This window comes from Daldinia vernicosa (genome assembly GCF_022497035.1).
Source record: "Daldinia vernicosa strain CBS 139.73 unplaced genomic scaffold F5Y00scaffold_3, whole genome shotgun sequence".
Lineage (NCBI taxonomy): Eukaryota > Fungi > Ascomycota > Sordariomycetes > Xylariales > Hypoxylaceae > Daldinia > Daldinia vernicosa.
Window position 1 is genome coordinate 1,055,859 of NW_025953919.1, and position 18,890 is coordinate 1,074,748.

The 18,890-nt window shown below is 46.3% G+C and overlaps 3 protein-coding genes across 3 annotated transcripts; 1 reads left to right on the forward strand and 2 right to left on the reverse strand.

Annotated features, from left to right (window-relative positions):
- Positions 1-10,662: 10,662 nt before the first annotated feature.
- On the forward strand, positions 10,663-12,650 carry F5Y00DRAFT_225111 (uncharacterized protein). Its single transcript, XM_048006125.1, has one exon. It carries the CDS (start codon positions 10,945-10,947, stop codon positions 12,301-12,303), a length of 1,359 nt encoding a protein of 452 aa, XP_047869560.1. The 5' UTR covers positions 10,663-10,944; the 3' UTR covers positions 12,304-12,650.
- Positions 12,651-13,650: 1,000 nt separating this feature from the next.
- On the reverse strand, positions 13,651-15,346 carry F5Y00DRAFT_105621 (Actin/actin-like protein). The gene is made up of 2 exons (XM_048003841.1): positions 14,740-15,346; positions 13,651-14,675 (listed from the first exon to the last, which is right to left on the reverse strand). Exons 1-2 carry the CDS (start codon positions 15,173-15,175, stop codon positions 13,765-13,767), a joined length of 1,347 nt encoding a protein of 448 aa, XP_047869561.1. The 5' UTR covers positions 15,176-15,346; the 3' UTR covers positions 13,651-13,764.
- Positions 15,347-15,512: 166 nt separating this feature from the next.
- F5Y00DRAFT_105685 (putative iron reductase domain protein) lies at positions 15,513-16,761 on the reverse strand. The gene is made up of 3 exons (XM_048003843.1): positions 16,517-16,761; positions 16,182-16,449; positions 15,513-16,112 (listed from the first exon to the last, which is right to left on the reverse strand). Exons 1-3 carry the CDS (start codon positions 16,563-16,565, stop codon positions 15,791-15,793), a joined length of 639 nt encoding a protein of 212 aa, XP_047869562.1. The 5' UTR covers positions 16,566-16,761; the 3' UTR covers positions 15,513-15,790.
- Between the last annotated feature and the right edge of the window lie 2,129 nt (positions 16,762-18,890).

The following is an 18,890-nucleotide window of genomic DNA, read 5'->3' on the forward strand; positions in this document are numbered from 1 at the left end:
ACAGCCCTTGACGTAAATAGGAGCACTCCCATCTGGAGCCGCTTCCTAGGTAAGGTTTATGAATTTTCTTCAACAGGCTATAAGAAATATAATCGAAATAAAAGGTCAATAGGGGGAGTGGGGAGGGGAATGATAGAGTCTAGACAACTAGGTACTAGGAATCCCTCTACTCACGAGAAACATCTGGAAGCACATTTAGGTTTATATCCTAAGCGCGTATCATATGACTCCTCAACTCACCATTATACCACAGAAGCCTTCCGTGGCACGCTTGATAACAAACACGAGAGCAACATTTGGTATCACCCCAACCCCGAGAACCGCAACTACGCGTCCACAATAAACCGTTCCCAGAGTTGGCCTCGAAGCTATAACTTGTAGTAACCTCCTAGCAAGAATGAATAATCCGCAATACCTACCTGTCCGGCCAGCTATTAGGGTGTGGTTTCTCAACCCTTTCATGACCCTCTCAAGATCGAGTCATAGTTACTCCCGCCGTTTACCCGCGCTTGGTTGAATTTCTTCACTTTGACCTATTGATGAGATGATTAGCGTTACGTTCGTATAGAGTTTTTAAAACAAATGAAAAGATGCTTGGAGTAATAACTTACATTCAGAGCACTGGGCAGAAATCACATTGCGTCAACATCACTTTCTGACCATCGCAATGCTATGTTTTAATTAGACAGTCAGATTCCCCTTGTCCGTACCAGTTCTAAGTTGGTTGTTAACCGCACGCCGGATGGCCGAAACCTGCCAAAAGGTAGCGAACGGAGACCTCTTACCAATGAACTTGGTAACAAGAAGCGGTAGTAAGGAGCCAAAGAAGACCCCAGCATTGAGAGGTACAACGACATCCAATGGAACACAGGAACATTCAATTGCTGATGTGGCCAAATTGAACTCTTGCTCACAATTACCCAACATGACCCCTCCGCCGGCTATACCCCGTATCGAAGCCAAATAAGACTGAACCGATACTGGTAGCTACCGACATTCCAAAGGCCACCGTATGTGTCTTTATCCGTAGCGTAATTAGACCACTGCCTCGCTCACCAAATCAACTTAGTGTGGGACTATATCTTAAACAATTAGATTGCAACCTGCCTGAGATATTTGTGAAATTACTGGGCTGGGTTGATTGGTAATAATATCTCTTCGTGTTCCTAACCCACCTTATATGAAGACTACGTAGGAGGCGATTATGATAAAATTAGTTGGATAAATAATCGAACAAGAAAAGGGCCTTTTGTGACGTTATTAAGTTATTATTTCGTTCAACTCGCTGGTTTATAAAGCAACATAGTCCGAAGACTTTGTTTACTCCCCATGTCGATTGTTGAGAATTACCTACTTAGGTATAAGGGGGTAGGCCTGTCGTATATCGGCACCCGTATCGTGCATTGAGATACTCACCTATCCCCTCGTAAGGGTGCCAAAGCAACCGACCAAATAAGAATATATCTGGTTTAGATCTGGTAACTATTCCAATAGCATTGACAAAACTAGACCTCGAGGAAATGAGCCGAGAACCGGCTCGCTTTTGACTGTCGCGAATAGCATGATGTATACGGGCATTGTTGGCTGCGCGCGACAATAAGGCAACCGTAAGCAAGCCTTCAATCAATAAAAGGCTTATATAGGCTAAGGCCATACGAGAGTCTGAACTCTTGTTAAACCAGATGAGTTTCGGATAACGTACTGCAAAGGAAGTATTCCCTTTCATTAAACCGATAACGTAGAGAAACATTTTGAATTAAATTTAGTAAAGCTGTAAGCAACAAATCCCTCGAAAGGCTGCGTATTATTGAGAGCTAGGATTCTTTGTTCGAGACTCGAGGAGAGGAGAGACGTACTAACCTCATGTCAGAAACTTATCTTAATGGTATTGTGCTTTCTATGCTGTAATATTACTTTTATGCGTATTGCCAGCGCGTTTTTCGCAAAGCCATTTGTATGTTTTTAGTATCTTTCAATGGGGGCTTGGTCACGAAGCCGGTATTCCTTTTCAGCTCACCCCCCGTGGGCGCCGAGCAATAACCTAGGCAAGTTCAATCAACTTCTTTCTAATTCTAAGATATTCTGCCTGGTTTCTACTTCTATTTTTTTCTTTTTTGAACCAGTGTGGATTAGGGCTAACCTGTCTGGATCTGGTGACTGCATCACAGTAGCCTTAAGGGTTGAGGGCCTTCATTCTATGCGTAAAACGTGGGGGGAATTTCAAGCGATTGGTCATTTCTATTTCCAATATATTGTGCTGTTAGGTCTTTATACAGCTGTGGAGAATGCGGACACAAATACAGACATAGTGGTTTGATATCTTGACCAGCGACTTGTATTGGAGCAGCGTCAAGTCAGCCGTACGCCTTGACATGTTGATCTGCGTATTCCGAGTTGAACCAACTAGCTGTGGCCTTCCACAGCTTTGTCTCGGTCTTTGTGTTAATTTTGCGGCAATAAGCTGTGGTGCTGTACCATCTTGGGCAGATTTCCAGGGGTAAATGTAGAACCTTGATGGCCAGCGCCATGAATTCTTAAACCCCGACAGTTTCCTCATCTGTCCTCCATCATCTATCTCACTCCCCTCACAAATAGGATAATTTCAATCGATATGAAAAAAAAAAATCATTCTGTTATCTCCAGAAAAAGGAGTGTTCTTACTCTCGAAGTGTTAGTGACACCACCAACAAGCCGTCTTCGGGATCCTCGCGCGACAACAACGTAAGAAAAAGAATACGACCGAGAAAACGTTACATGGCCTTGCCACATGCGAATTAAACAGCCCGAAACAGTTCCAGCTTCTGGGTTCTGACCTAGTCCATCCCACATCGACATCTTTAAGCCGGCCCTTTCCAGCTATCTACAGGCCCCCTAAAAAAAAAATCCCGCGTTCTCAGTCAGGCTAGAATCAGCAGTTTTAGCTAAATGTTTTGAATAATACGATATATCTTGCCGCCCGGATTTGCCGTGTGACTATGGGCGGGATGCCGCCAGGAGCCAGTGGACCTTGTGATCCAAGATGACTGACTCAAACTAGGAAACCCACGATAGCACACTGTGTGCATGATAGAACGGCCCGAGAAAGTCTGCATATCTTATACATGCTAGCCTAGACGACTCCTATACCCTCTTAAGAAACGGTAGTCTTATGGACCCCCTCCCCGTTTTGTTCGGACTCTCACAGCAGAGGCGCCCACGGATCCATATCGAAGAAACCTCTCGGCTCCGACGAGTTTATCGATCATATACAAAGACGGCACCAGTGCTAGGATTAGGTAGAGTTAAGCTATATACCCACTCTCCGTGAAAATAGCGACTGGAAGTATTATCCTGTAACTATGACAATTTCGAGTATTATATCGGAGCCCACCCAGTAAAACTGATCAATACGGTAGGGGTTATAGCATAATTCAATGATTTAAGAGGAATTAATAAAGCAATATTAAAATATCCCATTTGAATACTTGATCTTCTTAATTCAAGCAGTCTTCGAAATTGTAAGTGCAACTGAAGGTTGCGAGAAGGTTGCTAAAGAGTCTGTAACTATAAGATACGAAATCTCTCGCCTCAGTTAATTCAAGTAAATTGCCACGTTTTACGACGTGAAGTTATAAGATCGTAGATTATAACGATTATTCAATATCTAAAGCACGTGTTTCCATAGGTAGATATTCTTCCTTTTAATATCGTGGTACTAAGAGTTTATAATAATCCATCACTTCAAAAAGGATGATTGGGACTGAGCATCTTTATCAAACGTGTACGAATGCTTCATTAAAATATTTAAACGTCAGTTTCCAACTTCCTACCTGGCCTCTTATCATATTCCTCTATATTGACCAAGAAAGCACCCCATTGGTATTATGTATTCCGTTTAAGCGCCTCCGCGGCTTGTGGCGTTATTCCCAACACCACTCCGTACTGTACACGAGGGTATCAATATAGAAAGCACTTTAATCACTAAAGGTACCTTTCACTCGCGATCAAAACTACCTCGCAGATTTTCACTACAGTAAACGTCGAAATGTGACTGCCGGTAAAGTTATAAACGGGCGGCGTCGACTAATATGTTTTCTGATGTTACATGCAGCCCCTTGCAGGTCTACCATAGCTTTCTATATGGATATTTTTCTAGGGTCCTTGCAGCCTACTACTGCACATGGAATCTAGATTATCCCTTGCCGCCAAGGCTTGCCGCACGCCGCTGCATTGGCTACCTATCATTGAATTGGTAATAAATAGCAAACGATGCGTCCACGGCAAGTAAATATCAGTCATGCATTTTACGTATGGACTCAACGTATGTTGTAATTTGGGGCTGGGATGTTGCTATGTATTCTCTTATACCCACTCCCACTTTTCTTCTTTAAACTCGGTCATTCTGAGAGTTGGCATTAGCTAAATCTTTTGGGCGGCAGTGTTTGCATGTGAGTGATTTAATTATTGTACGGTGTTAGTCACTCGTATCTATTTGTCTTGACTTTCTTCTCGTCACAAGGCTAAACTCTGTGGGGGATGCCGGCGTTGACTTGTTACACTATGCGATTCTTTACATTTCGATTCTTCAACGTAGGCCCGCTTCTGAAGAGCGTAGTCTCGCAACTCGCGTGGATTCAACGGCTGTAGTACATATTTTAGCGCACGTGGCGTATTTTCTGAGGGTATTGTAACCACTTTTAGATTCTTAGAGAGGCTATTAATTGTTGCCTAGACTTAAAACTGGACTTGAACTGGCCAGACGTTTACACTATAGGTAGTACCAACATAATAATACCTAATGCTATATGCAAGATAATATGTATTATAGGGATCTAGTTGCAGCTCTTCTTGATTAAGTTACCAACCTAACTAAGTCCATGTCAAAACCGGATTGGCGCGGGTTGGAAGTAGTTGGTTACCGTGAGACTCCGGACACAGCATACAGTATGAAATCGAAAGGCCGGAGTATGTTCCGTTCGTATTAAGCCAGCCCACGCAGCCTCATTGATTCACAACAGAGCTGGCTCATTGGACTAAACTGAGTCCTAGTTCTGATATCGATACGTAGCTGTATTCCCATTAGTCAAACGAGCTCGAGCCGATTAGGAGCGCGCGTGGGCGCCTTGTTATCGAAGTTACGGACCAGACCGGTCCCGATGATGTATATCGCATGCAGGTCAAGTCTGTAGGTCTCCAGAAGGAGGCAGAACTCGGAGCAGTCCGACCAAACAGCAGTTATCGGGTACCGCACCTGACCACTCGCCTACAGCCTTGATCAACAGAAGCTCCCACGCCTTCCATCTACTGGCGTGGCAAATCCCACTCGACGATTCGGGGCGGACTGGCTTAGCGTATAAGCCGGTTAGCTAAGGGATGGGAAGACAGAGAGAAGGGTGGGGAGAAGACATCGGGAAGTTGGCAAAGCTACGCTTAACAGATGGGTGAACGAAAGCAGCTTCGGTCAACGACTATGGAATCGAATTCGAATAGGGAAAGGAATATGTACTATATACGCGTTGGGGCCATATTTAGCAGCTTTCCTCCGTTATCTAGCTTCTAAAAATGTGGATGCTATACCGAGCAGAAGCTGGCGAAAGCGTTAGTGAAGCTATCTCGACATCCCTGCCGATCAATGAACAATAACTGGGGTTGCACGACTCCAACACTGTATTGCCCCCCCGCACCAATATGCGTCCTATTCGGTATCACGGTCTGAATGGATGGTCAGCATGTGATAACAAGGCAGAGCTATCCACGCCGCGTAAAGCGCCAACTCACCAACCCCCATACAATCATGACAATCATGTACGTAGATAGCTGTAAAGGAGGGCGAAGACGACCTCAAGGGATCCGGCTGTAGCTATGACTTGCAGCTTAAACGAATATTTAAGGCCATCAAGCTCCCCCCTTTTTGATAGCTCGATAGCAACATCATCATCGTACAACAATAACAACAACAAGACCTCAAACACCAAAGCGATCTTTACTATTTTCATAAGCCTTAGCTTAACCCAACCCACAACCCACCAACATTCAAAATGGAGCCCGCTACTTGTGGATGCGCTACTTGCTCTTGCGCTGACTGGTAAGCTTCCGGTCCCCTTCAAATACTTCCATCGCCTTTTGAAGCTTGAAGATTGAAGCTAACGTATACAACTATAGCAACTCCTGCTCTTGCTGCGTAAGTAGTTGCTGACGAGCTCTCGAAAAGACCCTTCTCATATACTTACATCTTTTTCCTAGTCTCACTAAACTGTAACAACATTCGATCCGACCAACATGGCTCAGGAGAGATAATAAGGAGGAATATGCGGATAAGGGAGAGACATATACATTAAGGAAGACAGTCTTTACTTTGTACAGCTGCAGGGCTCGTCGTCAGGGCTCGTCGTGTCTGGTAGCAGATTTATAACCAGTTGCGTCGCACGAGAAATATACACTCCTTGAAAAACCATTGTTCTATCATGCTTGCATATGGGTATCATTATGCCAACCATCTTCCAACGCCGTTTATGCCGCATACCATATGCTATATGCTATATGCTATATGCCATCATATGCTCTATGCCATCGCTCATTACTTCATTCTTTCGACGGTGCCCAATTGATAAGCCAGCCCCTTGCCATATCCAGATTAGCACCCTCAGCTTCGCAAGCTGCAATGCACCATTCTAGATCCCAATCATCTTCGGCTGCCAACATCTCGGCCAACTTCCTTCTACGTTGGTTTGCTTCGTCAACACAAAAGTACATAGGTGTCTGTATATCACGGACCGACTCTACAAGAGGTTTGATCTGGGGTAGCGCAAGTTGCGCGGTGGACGGTTTAGGCTCTATCTTCAAGTTTGCGCGACCTGTCTTACACCACTCGTTGGCACACCACCTTTTCCCGCAGCCCTGCATCATCTGCGTCAAGTATCGACGCTCGATACGTCGTTTCAGAGCCTTGCCCTCGGGGTCGTACAAGCTCACATAGAGTGGCGAGAAGCACAACGAACATAATCCGATGTCATTCCCGGGACCTTGGCCCATTTTGGTGCCGGCATTAACAGCACCATTCTTGCCAACACCATGCTGGGTCCGTCCGCAATTAGCATTCCGGCAGATAGGAGGCTTCAGTCGGTGCGCCTTCTCTAATTCGTGGTATTTTAAATGGGTTGACATATCGCGTAGCCTGATTATCTTTGAGCACAGATGACAATCCGTAGTCCTCGCGCCGTCGACAAGCTCGTGCTCCGTGAGTCCCGTGTGAAGCATCTCCGGGGATGGGTTGAACGGGTCGCCTTCTTGGCAAACCTCGAGATGGCAGAATTCGCATAGAATGATCTTGCCGGGACAGAGGGTGGTGCGATGACGCGCGAGGTCGGGAATAGAATTGGTCGAGAACGGACAGGATGGACATTGTCGCTCGGTATGGTAAATGGCATCATGCTTCGCTTTCGTCATGTCCGAGGAGCCATGTGCTTCGTCGTGGGGGCAATGCCAGTGATTCTTCCATTCGTCTGACGTCTTTTGGAAGACATTATGACACTGGGGACACGAGATGTTGTTACGAAGGCAAAAGTTCTCATGCAGAGTGATGGTGCGTTTAGGAACCCACTGAAGACAATTCTTACATTGTTCTTCATCCGGAGATCTCTCTTGTAGTTCCGCATCCATCGAACCGGGTGTTGCGGCTCTTTCTACCGTCATCGCGTTCTTAATCCTCAACTTAAACGGCCGAGGGGAGAGATCAGTTGGCTCAGTGGATGTCGACTCGGGCAAATATCCGTGGACTGAGATAAGCACACTTTCGGCGTTCTCGAGTTCGACATTGGTAGGTTCAATGGATATGCGCTTACTGCCGTCCTGCGTATAGTTGAAGGCACCGAATACATGCTCTGATTGGCGAGGTAGCGCCCTCTGTCGCGTGGATTTGGGGCTTACAAACAGGTCTACGCCGTACTCGTCTTCCAGCTCGCTAATCTCAATTTCGAGAATTCTCGATCGAGCCCACGAGGGTAGCTCATAGTCTACGTAATCCCCAGGGAGAACTTGGCCGCTAACAGACTTCCAGATATTGAGCTCTTGGCCGACTGAACTACCACCGGAGGTCCCGGGTGCCCTCTGCTGCTTAGCCATGATCCGTCTCATAGTTTCTCTCGCCTGTTCCTCGTCTAGGGCCTCGATATCAACTTCAAGGTCCGTATTCACTACGCAGATACCATCCCCCTCAGGCCGAAACCCGTCGATCAGCAGCCGGAAAACTTCACCTTTGCCTCCCGACACTGATAAGATGGCACCGTTCGTGAGGGTTGTAAAACTTTCGCGTAACTGTCTCTCTAAAAGCGCCTTCCAGTCGTCGGGGTTGTAGCCAGCCTCCAGGGGTCGTAGACGAACGTAGGTACCTTTCGGCAGAGGTTTGGCATGGACGGTTATTTGGGGTACCACGGCCTCATTACTAGAAGCATCAGGGGTATCTCCTGGTATCGCCTTGCCTAATTCGATCCCTAGAGCCTCTAACAGATACGGACTTAACAGTACCTCGCCCTCCTGCGCAGAAAACTCGCGTATGCCGGCATAGACCGCGTTGTTATTCGAAGGATTGACGAGTCGGAACATGAGAGGGCTCGGCAGTTGTTGGTACGGGTCGCCACCGAAAGCATATGGGGCTCGAGAGGATGTCGAAGCATACGAATTCCGGAGGGGGTTCGTAGCCGAAGCCGAGGTTGAGACGGAAGACGAAGTCGAAGCGGCAAGTAGCTGCTCGAGAGCAGATTGCGGGAGGATAATCTTGTCGCCATTCAAATCTCTAGAAGAGTATGTCGTTGGCGAGGCGACATTCAAAGTTGCTGACCACTTGATCTCGGGTTGTTCTTCCATCTTGAATTACAATGGAATCAGACAATATCTAGCTGTTGGACCGGCGTCGTTTGTATTGTACAAGTTTCGAGGTAAGCCAGTTTATAGACTGGGAGAGACATACCTGAAGAAACAAGGGGAAGAAGAAAAAGAATTAGAAGTGACTACGATGGGGCAACGGTCAGACGGGGTTTTAAAAACGCCCTGATAAGAAATGAAGTTGTGGGGAGGAAATCATCGTGCGTTTGTAGAGGAGTGAATGAAGAAGGATTGAAAACGGATTTGAATTTGAAAATGACGAAAATCAGTCAGCCATTTCCGTAGAGTTCCATGACGCAGCTTCCGTCCTAATATTAGCAGGTACTTGTAAGGTACTTGCCCCGCCCTTATAACTTCCCTTTAACTTGTTACGATTTACAAGTAGACGGAGAGTCGCTCCGTAGATTGCCGACGCGACTCCGGGGCTACTAATCAAAAATACACGTACGGTATCTCCGCCGTTTAGCGCGCGAAGAGAACTCCTTAACATGCAAAATACAAATACGGCAACGCGCATTGACTTGAGAGATGATGTCTTTTATTGAAAGTGGACTCTCTACCTAGGTTGCCATGTATATATTACACTTGTACGGATTATAACTATTAGGTATTTCAAAATAATATAAGTATCAATGGAAGTCCAAGTCTCCTTTTATTTGTCAAAATAAAGTCACAAGATCGAGTTACCTACCAACAAGCATTATCCACGCGGTAGTATCAATAAAAATAAGCCGGGTTCTCTTACAGAGAGTCAACGACAAGTATAGGTAGACACAGCGAGACTCGACACAGCCAAGACTATTGCGTACATTTATTGAAAACATGTCTTATTTTCTATTCTCCCCGCATCACTTTATTTCGTCGCAGTTACCACTTATACAAAAACGATAAACATAATATTGTCAGACAACTTTAGCCGTTGTATATTGCATTTCTACGCACTAAAGGTAGGTAGACTACGGATACATACACAGCCAAGACGTTCCAAGACGGATGCGATTTTGAATCTTAGGGGAGCCAAGAAAGAGCCAAGCACGATAGCGAGATGGTTGACAATGACGATCTCATTCAAGACTGGATTTATTATTCCGTATTTACCTAAACAACAAATTGCTGACCGACTCCACGAAGCGTCCCACCAACAAAAAAAAAAAAAAAAGATGCGTTACATACATATACTTAGATATATAACACATTACGCACTACCATACATTCAGTGCTACCCAAGTCTCGACGTTCGTAAAGTGTAAAAGTCTAGATTCGAGAGCGAGCTATAGCTCGATGCTGCGCTGGCCTCAACAATCATCATCGGTGGTAATGGTAGCTTACTTCCTCCCCCCGGACATGCACCCCAAGGACCAGTTACAGTCTATGATCCTGCATACGTGCGATGCGATGCGACGCTGTCGGCTCAACTTGCCAAGGAAAGGCAAACCCTCAAGAATATTGCATTGCCATCGTTACCCAAACTATACGCAATAGTGCAGCCATTTTAATGAAGAAGCCTTTACCAATGCTTTTGTTATGCCTAATCATATACGACGGTCTTGGTGATGGAGGCGAGGCAAATCATAAAGAAGGGGTTATAATAATACATAATAATAAACACCTCATCGTGTCCCCTCTACGTCCAGGGGTATGCTAGGTATGTATACCTAGATTACCATGTCTCTTATTCGACATGCAGTATATTTGTCTTACAAGGTAGAGTAATAAGCAAGCAGATCTGTCTATTTATCTCTCAACATCAGTTTACTACTCACTGTCTCCTATTCAAGTTGGGTAGACTTGCCTGCATATAGTCTATATATAGTCTACTTACATATAGTTATTGGACTAAGGGTTGCATACAACCCTGAGACAAGACAAGACAAGACAAGACAAGAGACTACTCGACTCCCTAGAATCCACTACCTCTTATTTTTTATACATAACTACATACTACCAACCTATCTCTCTTGTCTCTTCTTTATTTAATCTAAATTCAGAAACCTTAACTTAATTCTTTTCCACCGACTCGTCATCTCATCGTGTCTCTCTTTTCTCTTCTTCTTTTAACCAGCAGCTGGTCTGTGTCTGCATGTAATGGCATCTGGAGCCATCGTCCAACAACACGCGCGCGACTCATCTAGCAACGCCTCGACGAACTCCAATCCCTTACTAGACCTACTCACCAACTCCCTCGTCCTACACCAAATTATCCCCTACCTACCTATCTCGAGTATTGTCAACCTTGCCGCGACTTCGCCGTCATTCCGCGATCTGCTTTTATACCGCACCTCCGGCGTCTTCCGACACCTCGACCTAACCCGAGTTAAGATCGATCATGGCAGTGAGATCTGGCCCAACGTCCAGATTGACGAGAACATAACCGAGGACGATTTCTACTCGGGTCCTCTACGCACCATCTTCCGGAACATCCGCCGACGCGATATTTTACACCAGGTCCAAACCCTCGTCCTCGACGGTCTCTCCGTTACCGCCGAGTTCTGTAACGATATCCTTGTCGACCCCACCTTGCGTGTGCGCATTCTCTCCATCCGCGATGTGAAGAACCTCAACGAACGCAAGCTGATGCAAAGCTTGCGCTACGCTTGTCGATCTACGCGGCCCGACGACACGCCTCGACTGAAGGCATTATACGTATTCGGAACGAAGGACGCTCCCGCGCGATCTATCCCGTTGATAGCTAGACAACATGGCGCCGCTCGGAGAGGTGCTAAGATTAGTATTGGTTGGAATCATAAATCTCAACATGCGCTGAACGAGTCTATCCAGAGCGAAGGAGACGATTGGTACCATAAGAAGGGCCGCATCATAGGAAAACATATCACGGACGGCTGGGCTGAGACACTCCTTGACTGTCGGGAAGTGATCAAGTTCGACGCTGTGCTCTGCACAAGCCCTCGTCATCAGAATTCATCCGCCTTTGGAAAGGTACCAGTTACGCCGCGTGGAGTAGCATCTGGCACCGAGAGTCCATGGAACGTTGCTACTTTTGCACTAGGCGGATGTGCGTCCTGCGGGACCGCACCGGAGGGTTTTACGGTGTACGGAGACTCTCCGTCGGAGGAGTTACCTCTACTGGCACCTGTTCCGCTTCATTCGTCGACTATCAAAGCAGCAACTGTCCCGAAGCCAAACTTTAGATCCGAAGGGACGGAGGGTGCGCATAAATTCATCCCGAGATGTCTGGAATGCATTCGCGAGCGGTACTGCTTCAGCTGCGACCAGTGGTGGTGCGAGGCCTGCTACCAGGTACCGAGCCGTCAAGAGCTAAGTGGCCAGCTCGTGCACATCGTCGGTCAGACCCACGGCATAGCCGAGCATGAATCGGCAGCTCTTGAGCCGTCTAACGTCAAGGTACGGAACGGTTACTGTCCTAATTGCTACCCAACATCCGCAGAGGCAAAGCCAGGAGTTCGGAACCCCTTTCCGCCCTGAGTGGTTGCGAAGCGGCCATACAGGCGGGAAATATACCTAGTATTATCCCATGACCCTAGTTCGTGTAGGGATAGCGAGAGTGGATATCAACTGCTTTCGGTCATCCCCGGAAATTGTATGCGGCGATAATCCCCAGACGCAAATATACTTTCTCCTTAAGAGTCTCATTGTGTGGAAGCTTTACGAACCCCCTTGCTAACGATGCTTGGCTCTAGAACCCCGAGATCCCTAAGATCAAACGGAGCTGTTGGGAGTGCGAACACAACGTATGTTTCTATGGTTTCCCCTTGTATAGGACCTCTGATACTTACTCACAAATTTCAGTGTCTAGATTGCATCGCCAATACCCAGAAGCTTTGCAGAGCTTGTGGTGGCGGGTACTGCATCATCCACTACGAAGGGTCTACGCTCACGCTGGTATGTCTCGCCCTTACGGGTTCCTCTGAGTTGAGCTAATTTCGAATTCTAGTGCGATTGTACGATTATTATTCCATTCCCACAGTACGTGGTTCGCGAGTTAACTAACAAATTATTTATTCACAGGGTGCTCGAGAAGAAGCGGTCGCCGATCTCGCGAGATGTATTAGCGGCAAAGCCCATTCAGAGGTATAAGTGCTCGATTATGAAGTATCGAGTATTCTATTATGATTAATTTGCTACCCATTATGACTATGATCTTTAACTGTCCGTGGCCTAGGGTTCCATGGTTACTAGCGGCGTTACGGTTTCTCTACTCCATTGCCACTCCTATGTTTGGTACGGTCGGTTGGGCGTGTATTGTTGATATTGGTTGTAGTAAGACGTGGTCAACGACATGACATGCGGCCTTGCAATTATTTCTCTTGCGTGCCCATCGAGTCCGAGGGCCACGATGATACCCAACTCAGTTATGAATGAGCAGATTTAGTTTTTATTCAGTAAATATATTACTGCGTGTTCGACCTTATAGCATATGGGTTATTATCCAAATTCGTCCATGTAGCAAGTAAAACCAGTTGATATACAACTTCGGAGGATCTAAGACTCTCCGGGTTTCCTGCATATGGCCACTTCGACAGTTGAAACGTGGATCAACCTCTCAATATCGATAGACATAAGGCCAGTCGTCACGGCCTATATGTGTCAATGTCGATCTTGTCTCAATTACCGTAGTAGGACGCTAATTGCTCTAATATCTCCTAGGAATAACGTTTTGGCCAGGGAGACGCAGGTAATGTCAAATAATAGAGTATAAACTTCTCTGGATGTCATGGGCCTCGTTGAAGCAACAGGTGCTTTAGACAGGGAAGTGCTCCCTTAACATGCGTATGGATGTAGTGATATCTTTCATACGTAAAAAGATCCAGAATAGCCTTGGCATGTAAGCGATGCGTTAGAGCCAAAACGGTTCAATATTATCATCTGTGACGTAAATCAGCGCGTGAGGCTTATATTCTAGAAGTGATTCCGTTTCCAGGCAAATCATAACTCCAAGCCGGTGGAGAACTTGCGCGCAACCCACGCCGCGCCGAACTCTTCATACTCTTGCTTTGTAACAGATAGCGCGTTGATGTTCTCATGCTTGGCTAGATTGGCACCACCTAGCCATGTGCTAATTATCGGGTCTACAGGGCGAGCAACTCGAACGAAGCATTCATCAGGAGCGAGCTGCACGATTTCTTTTTGTAGTCGTTCAACAAATCCGTCAAAAAGAGAGTTGCCGCCGACAACGATGATATTAGCAAGGAGACCAGGCCATAATCCGACGGGTAGAACGCGTAGAGATTGCATGACGAGATCCGCAATGCCTGGCTGGCGGATACCAATATCTGAAGGATTAAATAGCAATTCTGGAACAGAGAATCGTTCGTTCCGGAGAGTTAACACATCCTCGTTGGACTCTCCAGCACGCCCAGCTGCCAGTTTTCGAGCCTTTGAGGCACGAAGAGGATCAAAATCCCGGAGAATACCCTTAGTTATCGTATGAAAATCGGGGAGCACGTAATCTTTAGCTATCCCTCCACCATTGAGATAGGTGTCCCGATGTTCACCTCTTGTGCCCTTCCAGGTACGTTCGTGGTCTCCCTTGTAATCGAGAGAAACATAGCAGGCAGCCTCCTTCATCTCGTTCACAATGTACGTCTCGTTACGCATGTCATAATGACGAAGCGAAAGCAACCGCGTCAAGTAATTAGTTAAGAGTTTACCTCCAACATCCAATCTTCGGATAGCAGGATGGATGGGCCTGCCCTGGAGAAGGGGCGTAACAGTAGTATGGGAATACCCGGTGTCGATGAGGAGTAGAATTTCGGCAGGAAGCTGAGCAAGGGTCCCGGGGTCTCGTGGTGTTCGAAGAATACCTTGCACGTCGTGATAGGCGTTGAGAGACGGACCTGGGACAATGGTTATCAGCTATGGGCCATCTTTGACGGCTTATAGAAGACGACCGCGACATACCAATTCCCCGGTAGTAGCTGGCAAACCCAAACTCCTCAAATACCATCTGGTCGCAATTTGTCTGCAGTATAGGAAGGGAGTTTGGGGGTTCGGTTAGCAGTAGTCGAGTCTCGGAGGGATCGCATGGTTGAGGAGCCTTGTCATCGAAGAATTCGTGTTCCCATATCTCTTTCTCGGCCTCCCAGTTCACGACGAAGCCTTTCTCAACGGGTCGCCTAAAAGCGACCTCGCTGAAGTCAGTACATTTATTAATGTCGGAAGCAATGTAGATCTTCTTATTGCGATCTCGGGCGATGCAATTCGGTATTATACGAGGCTCGTCTACGACGTCACCCGCCACATATCCAGCCTTTATGGTGTACGCACCATTGTCGAGAACCAAGGTTCGCGATGGCGATGGAGGTTGATTTGTTTTTGATTTCCTTGTAGGAGCCATAATGACTATTAAGTATTTACATTAAGGTGCTACGACGTCTCTACTGCTCAATCTGAAGCGAGAGGAAGGCGAGGATTATTAGGCATTGGTAGCAATATCAATGTTGAAGAAACATTGAAGCTATCAAGAATGACGATGTATTTTTGGTATTTGGTAGGTACAACATTTTCGATGCGCCAAACCAAAAAAGAATTTATCATAAGTACCTCCATGTATCTTGTACTTATCTGTAGGTACCCACTTAAAAAGAATTCATGTAGCCAGCAAAGCAACCTGTAATTAAATAATACCTTATAAGTGAGATTCCCCCTTATCATCATATACGGATAAGCATCCACTAACATCAACCCGGACGTGATGAGACGTCTTTAAATCAATTGCTGGCGCTGGCTATCACATTATTCGCACTCTTCATATAATAACGGTCTCTTCATCTTTTAGATTTATTTATTTTTTCTCTATTCATTTCCCCCTAAATCCAACAAGCCATAGGCACCTGTCTAGTATAAGCTACGCCACGATACCTAACGAATACTTCGAATCTTATAGCTCTAGCTCCGTACTGCTCTGATTATAAGTCCAAGTTACCTCATTAACTAGTCGAGCTATCTTCACCTACGCAACGGTGTTGGTCGTCACCCACTCATTGAACTTGTCAGATCGAGCGCCCCCTAGGTCGTGAATCCATCGTCCCACGTTGTCGTGAATGCTGAAGCCCGACTCGGGGTTTGCCGGCTCCTCAACTGGGGTCGATGAGAAGGCGTAGGCGAAGTTGGTATCTCCGGCACCGTTGAGAATGTATGGGTTCCCGTCAAAATCGGTCCAGCTAGCACAACCTGTGCAGAGTGCCGTGAATTTGAAGTGCGTCTCGTTCACGCCGGTGCCCTTAAGGACCGTGTACTTAGCATCCTCGTACGGACCAGGTAAGTAGTATCCCCTACGTTCGTTAGTTAGAAATTGTTTGAGAACTAAGTTAGGTATTCGTATAATTAAAGGCTTCACTCACGTAGCTTGGCGGGGGGAAAATTGAACATTGTCTCCGTCGTGCCATACGAGAGTCAAGGGGTTGTATGTCATAGCACCGCCCCATGCCCATCCGGCCCAGCCCAATTCTACCGGTGCCACGACCTGGAGGATCACATCATAGCCAGCATCGCCAGTTGCCTCCGCCGGAAGAGCCAGTCGGTAAGTAATACCGTCCGTGCTTGTGTAAGACTGAAAGGTTATTCCAGTGTCAGCGTCGACAAATGGACTCGAGTCCAGCTGGGCGAGAGCTGCGGTACTGTAAGTGCTAGGCTCATCTGTTTTCACTTTCTCTTAAGACTTGACAACTCTACTTACCAGACCCAGCAAGGCCAATAACACCGGCGGCGACTGCGGACCACTTCATGATTTTTCTTTTGGGGGGATGTTGAGCAGACAGAAATAACCAACGAGTCGACACGAGTGTCTAGAAGGAAGCCCCCCTCCCTTTATATCAACAGCCGTCAACAGCGTCGTCACATACAGGGCATGGCTTCAACCGAGAGAAATTAATTTGGAGAGCTGTCTCCGGAACGGCCAATACGGGTAGGCCAATATAGCACCTCTGCATATCAAGGTACCATCTAGGATACCACGCCGGATGCTCTTCGTGATGTAAGATCAAGAGGGTCCATAGTTGCCCCTTGCTACATTCGCTTGAAGGGGGCCAACGCCTCTTAGCGCGGCTGAAGCTAACGTGGCATAAATGGCAGATTGACTAGAACCGGAATAACCTTCACGCCAAGGACATGTTTTCTAAATGTGGTATATTGTATACCGCAGGCTTCACTATACTCTGCCATCAAACTTCGGAAATGGAATTCGTCGCTCCGCGTGGGGTCGCCTGGTTACAATAACCCGAGTTAGGAAAAGACACAGTTGTAGTCTTATAATAACATGTGCCCACGTAGTAGCGAGAGGAGGCCGAGAGGCGTACGTCCCTGCATATATATGTCATAAGTAGAACGCATTAGTTTTACCCTCAACCTGATTGGGTCTTTCGGACGCCTGGCAAGGATTCCCGGAGACAACATTAGCCTGAATCTTCAAATGGGTTTACTTTACCACTACGTTCCGCTTACAACTTCTGCCAATAAATTATTCACGAAGGAGTTCAGACGATCTTCTCCAATTGTCGAGTCAAAACGGGCATGTCTTTGTCGAAGATGTCCTATACCCCTAAGTCCCCACATGGAAATCAACTTCTCAACCTGGGTTACTCCAAGCCAGCAATTTAGCCTGGAATAGCATAACAAAGGCATCCGCGATATGTGTCCCAGATACGTAAATAAGAAGTATATAAAATGACTGATCTCCTTTGCCTCATACTACTGCAGCATGACATCAGGAATAATCATAAACATGATACTGGGTCAGTGCTGAACCCGATCGGGGGGTATAGAGGTATGGGCGTAGTTTAAACCAAGCGTTATTATGTCGAAAACCTACATAAAGACAATATGGCAGCAGATAATTAAACGTCATGGTCTCAGTCATACCTAGTAGAATAGACAGAGACCTTGTATCCCTAGTACCTAATATAGCCAGGTTTACGGAAAGCCAATACGAGAACGAACCCCCATTATAACTAATTGGTATCATGTCGGACTGACAAGGTCTATAGCCAACAGGGTGGATAGCCCTAGTGTGGACCCTCTCGCTTCCTATAAGGAGACCATACACACACACTGTAGATAGCTGTCTCCTCAGATCAATTCAAGCCCTCATCTCACGATCATTCCTCAGCCAGTATCCGTTCGACATATCATTCCACAAAATGGTAACTAACTAAGGAATGTAATGTCCAAGAATAATAAGACAGCTCCATACCCACGGGCATCCAAGTGGCTCCTCTTAACAGATAGTTTTGGGGCTCAAACTGTGAGATTGCGAGACGTAGTCGTGACACACAGTAGCGTTCTAGACCAGCAGCATTATAGTAATATTCGCACTCGATGTAATAACTATATCATGCTATATGACGATACCGGTAGCATATCCAAGCCCATCGGAGACCGGTAAACGTTACCGATGCTGGCAACAGTAGGTATGTTAAGCTTCAATCTACTACGAAGCTTAGCTCTTATCCAATATAGGGAGGGCTGAAAGCGGAACCTAATCGAACACGATCAAAAGGCCAGTTCAAATTCTACGTGAAGATATCGTCTAGGTAAAATCACGAGAAACCTAGTAGGTAGATGCGGTGAATACCGCCGAGTACTAGGTTGAGGCGGTTAAACGAGCCACGGCGCATATGCATCGCGCCAATTTGCCGAGATGAGTCTTCTTATACCAAACGTTCTGATCAAGAAGGGCAAAGTTCATGCTGCCGATCTGCCATGCCGCCGTCTATTGACCCGAGGCAATCCCAGAAAGCTAGTCCGGCATTCCGATGATTTCAACTTATGGATTGGAGACGATCGCTCCGAAGGATCCCCGGAGGGCTGAAGACTACCTAACTCCTAAACGTATTGAACATGTGACAAGGCATGGTTTATGGGCGACATTGTTGACAAGAGTATAAGAACTTACTCACCTAGGTAGTTATATAAAAGACAGGTAAGCTTCTAGAATTTTTGACAGAAATATCCCGAGTCATAAGTATTCGTATAAGTCTGATTTATTTCGTAACTTTTAATAATAATAATAATAATAATAAAGAAAAACGCATTTCAGACTTCTACATCTCATT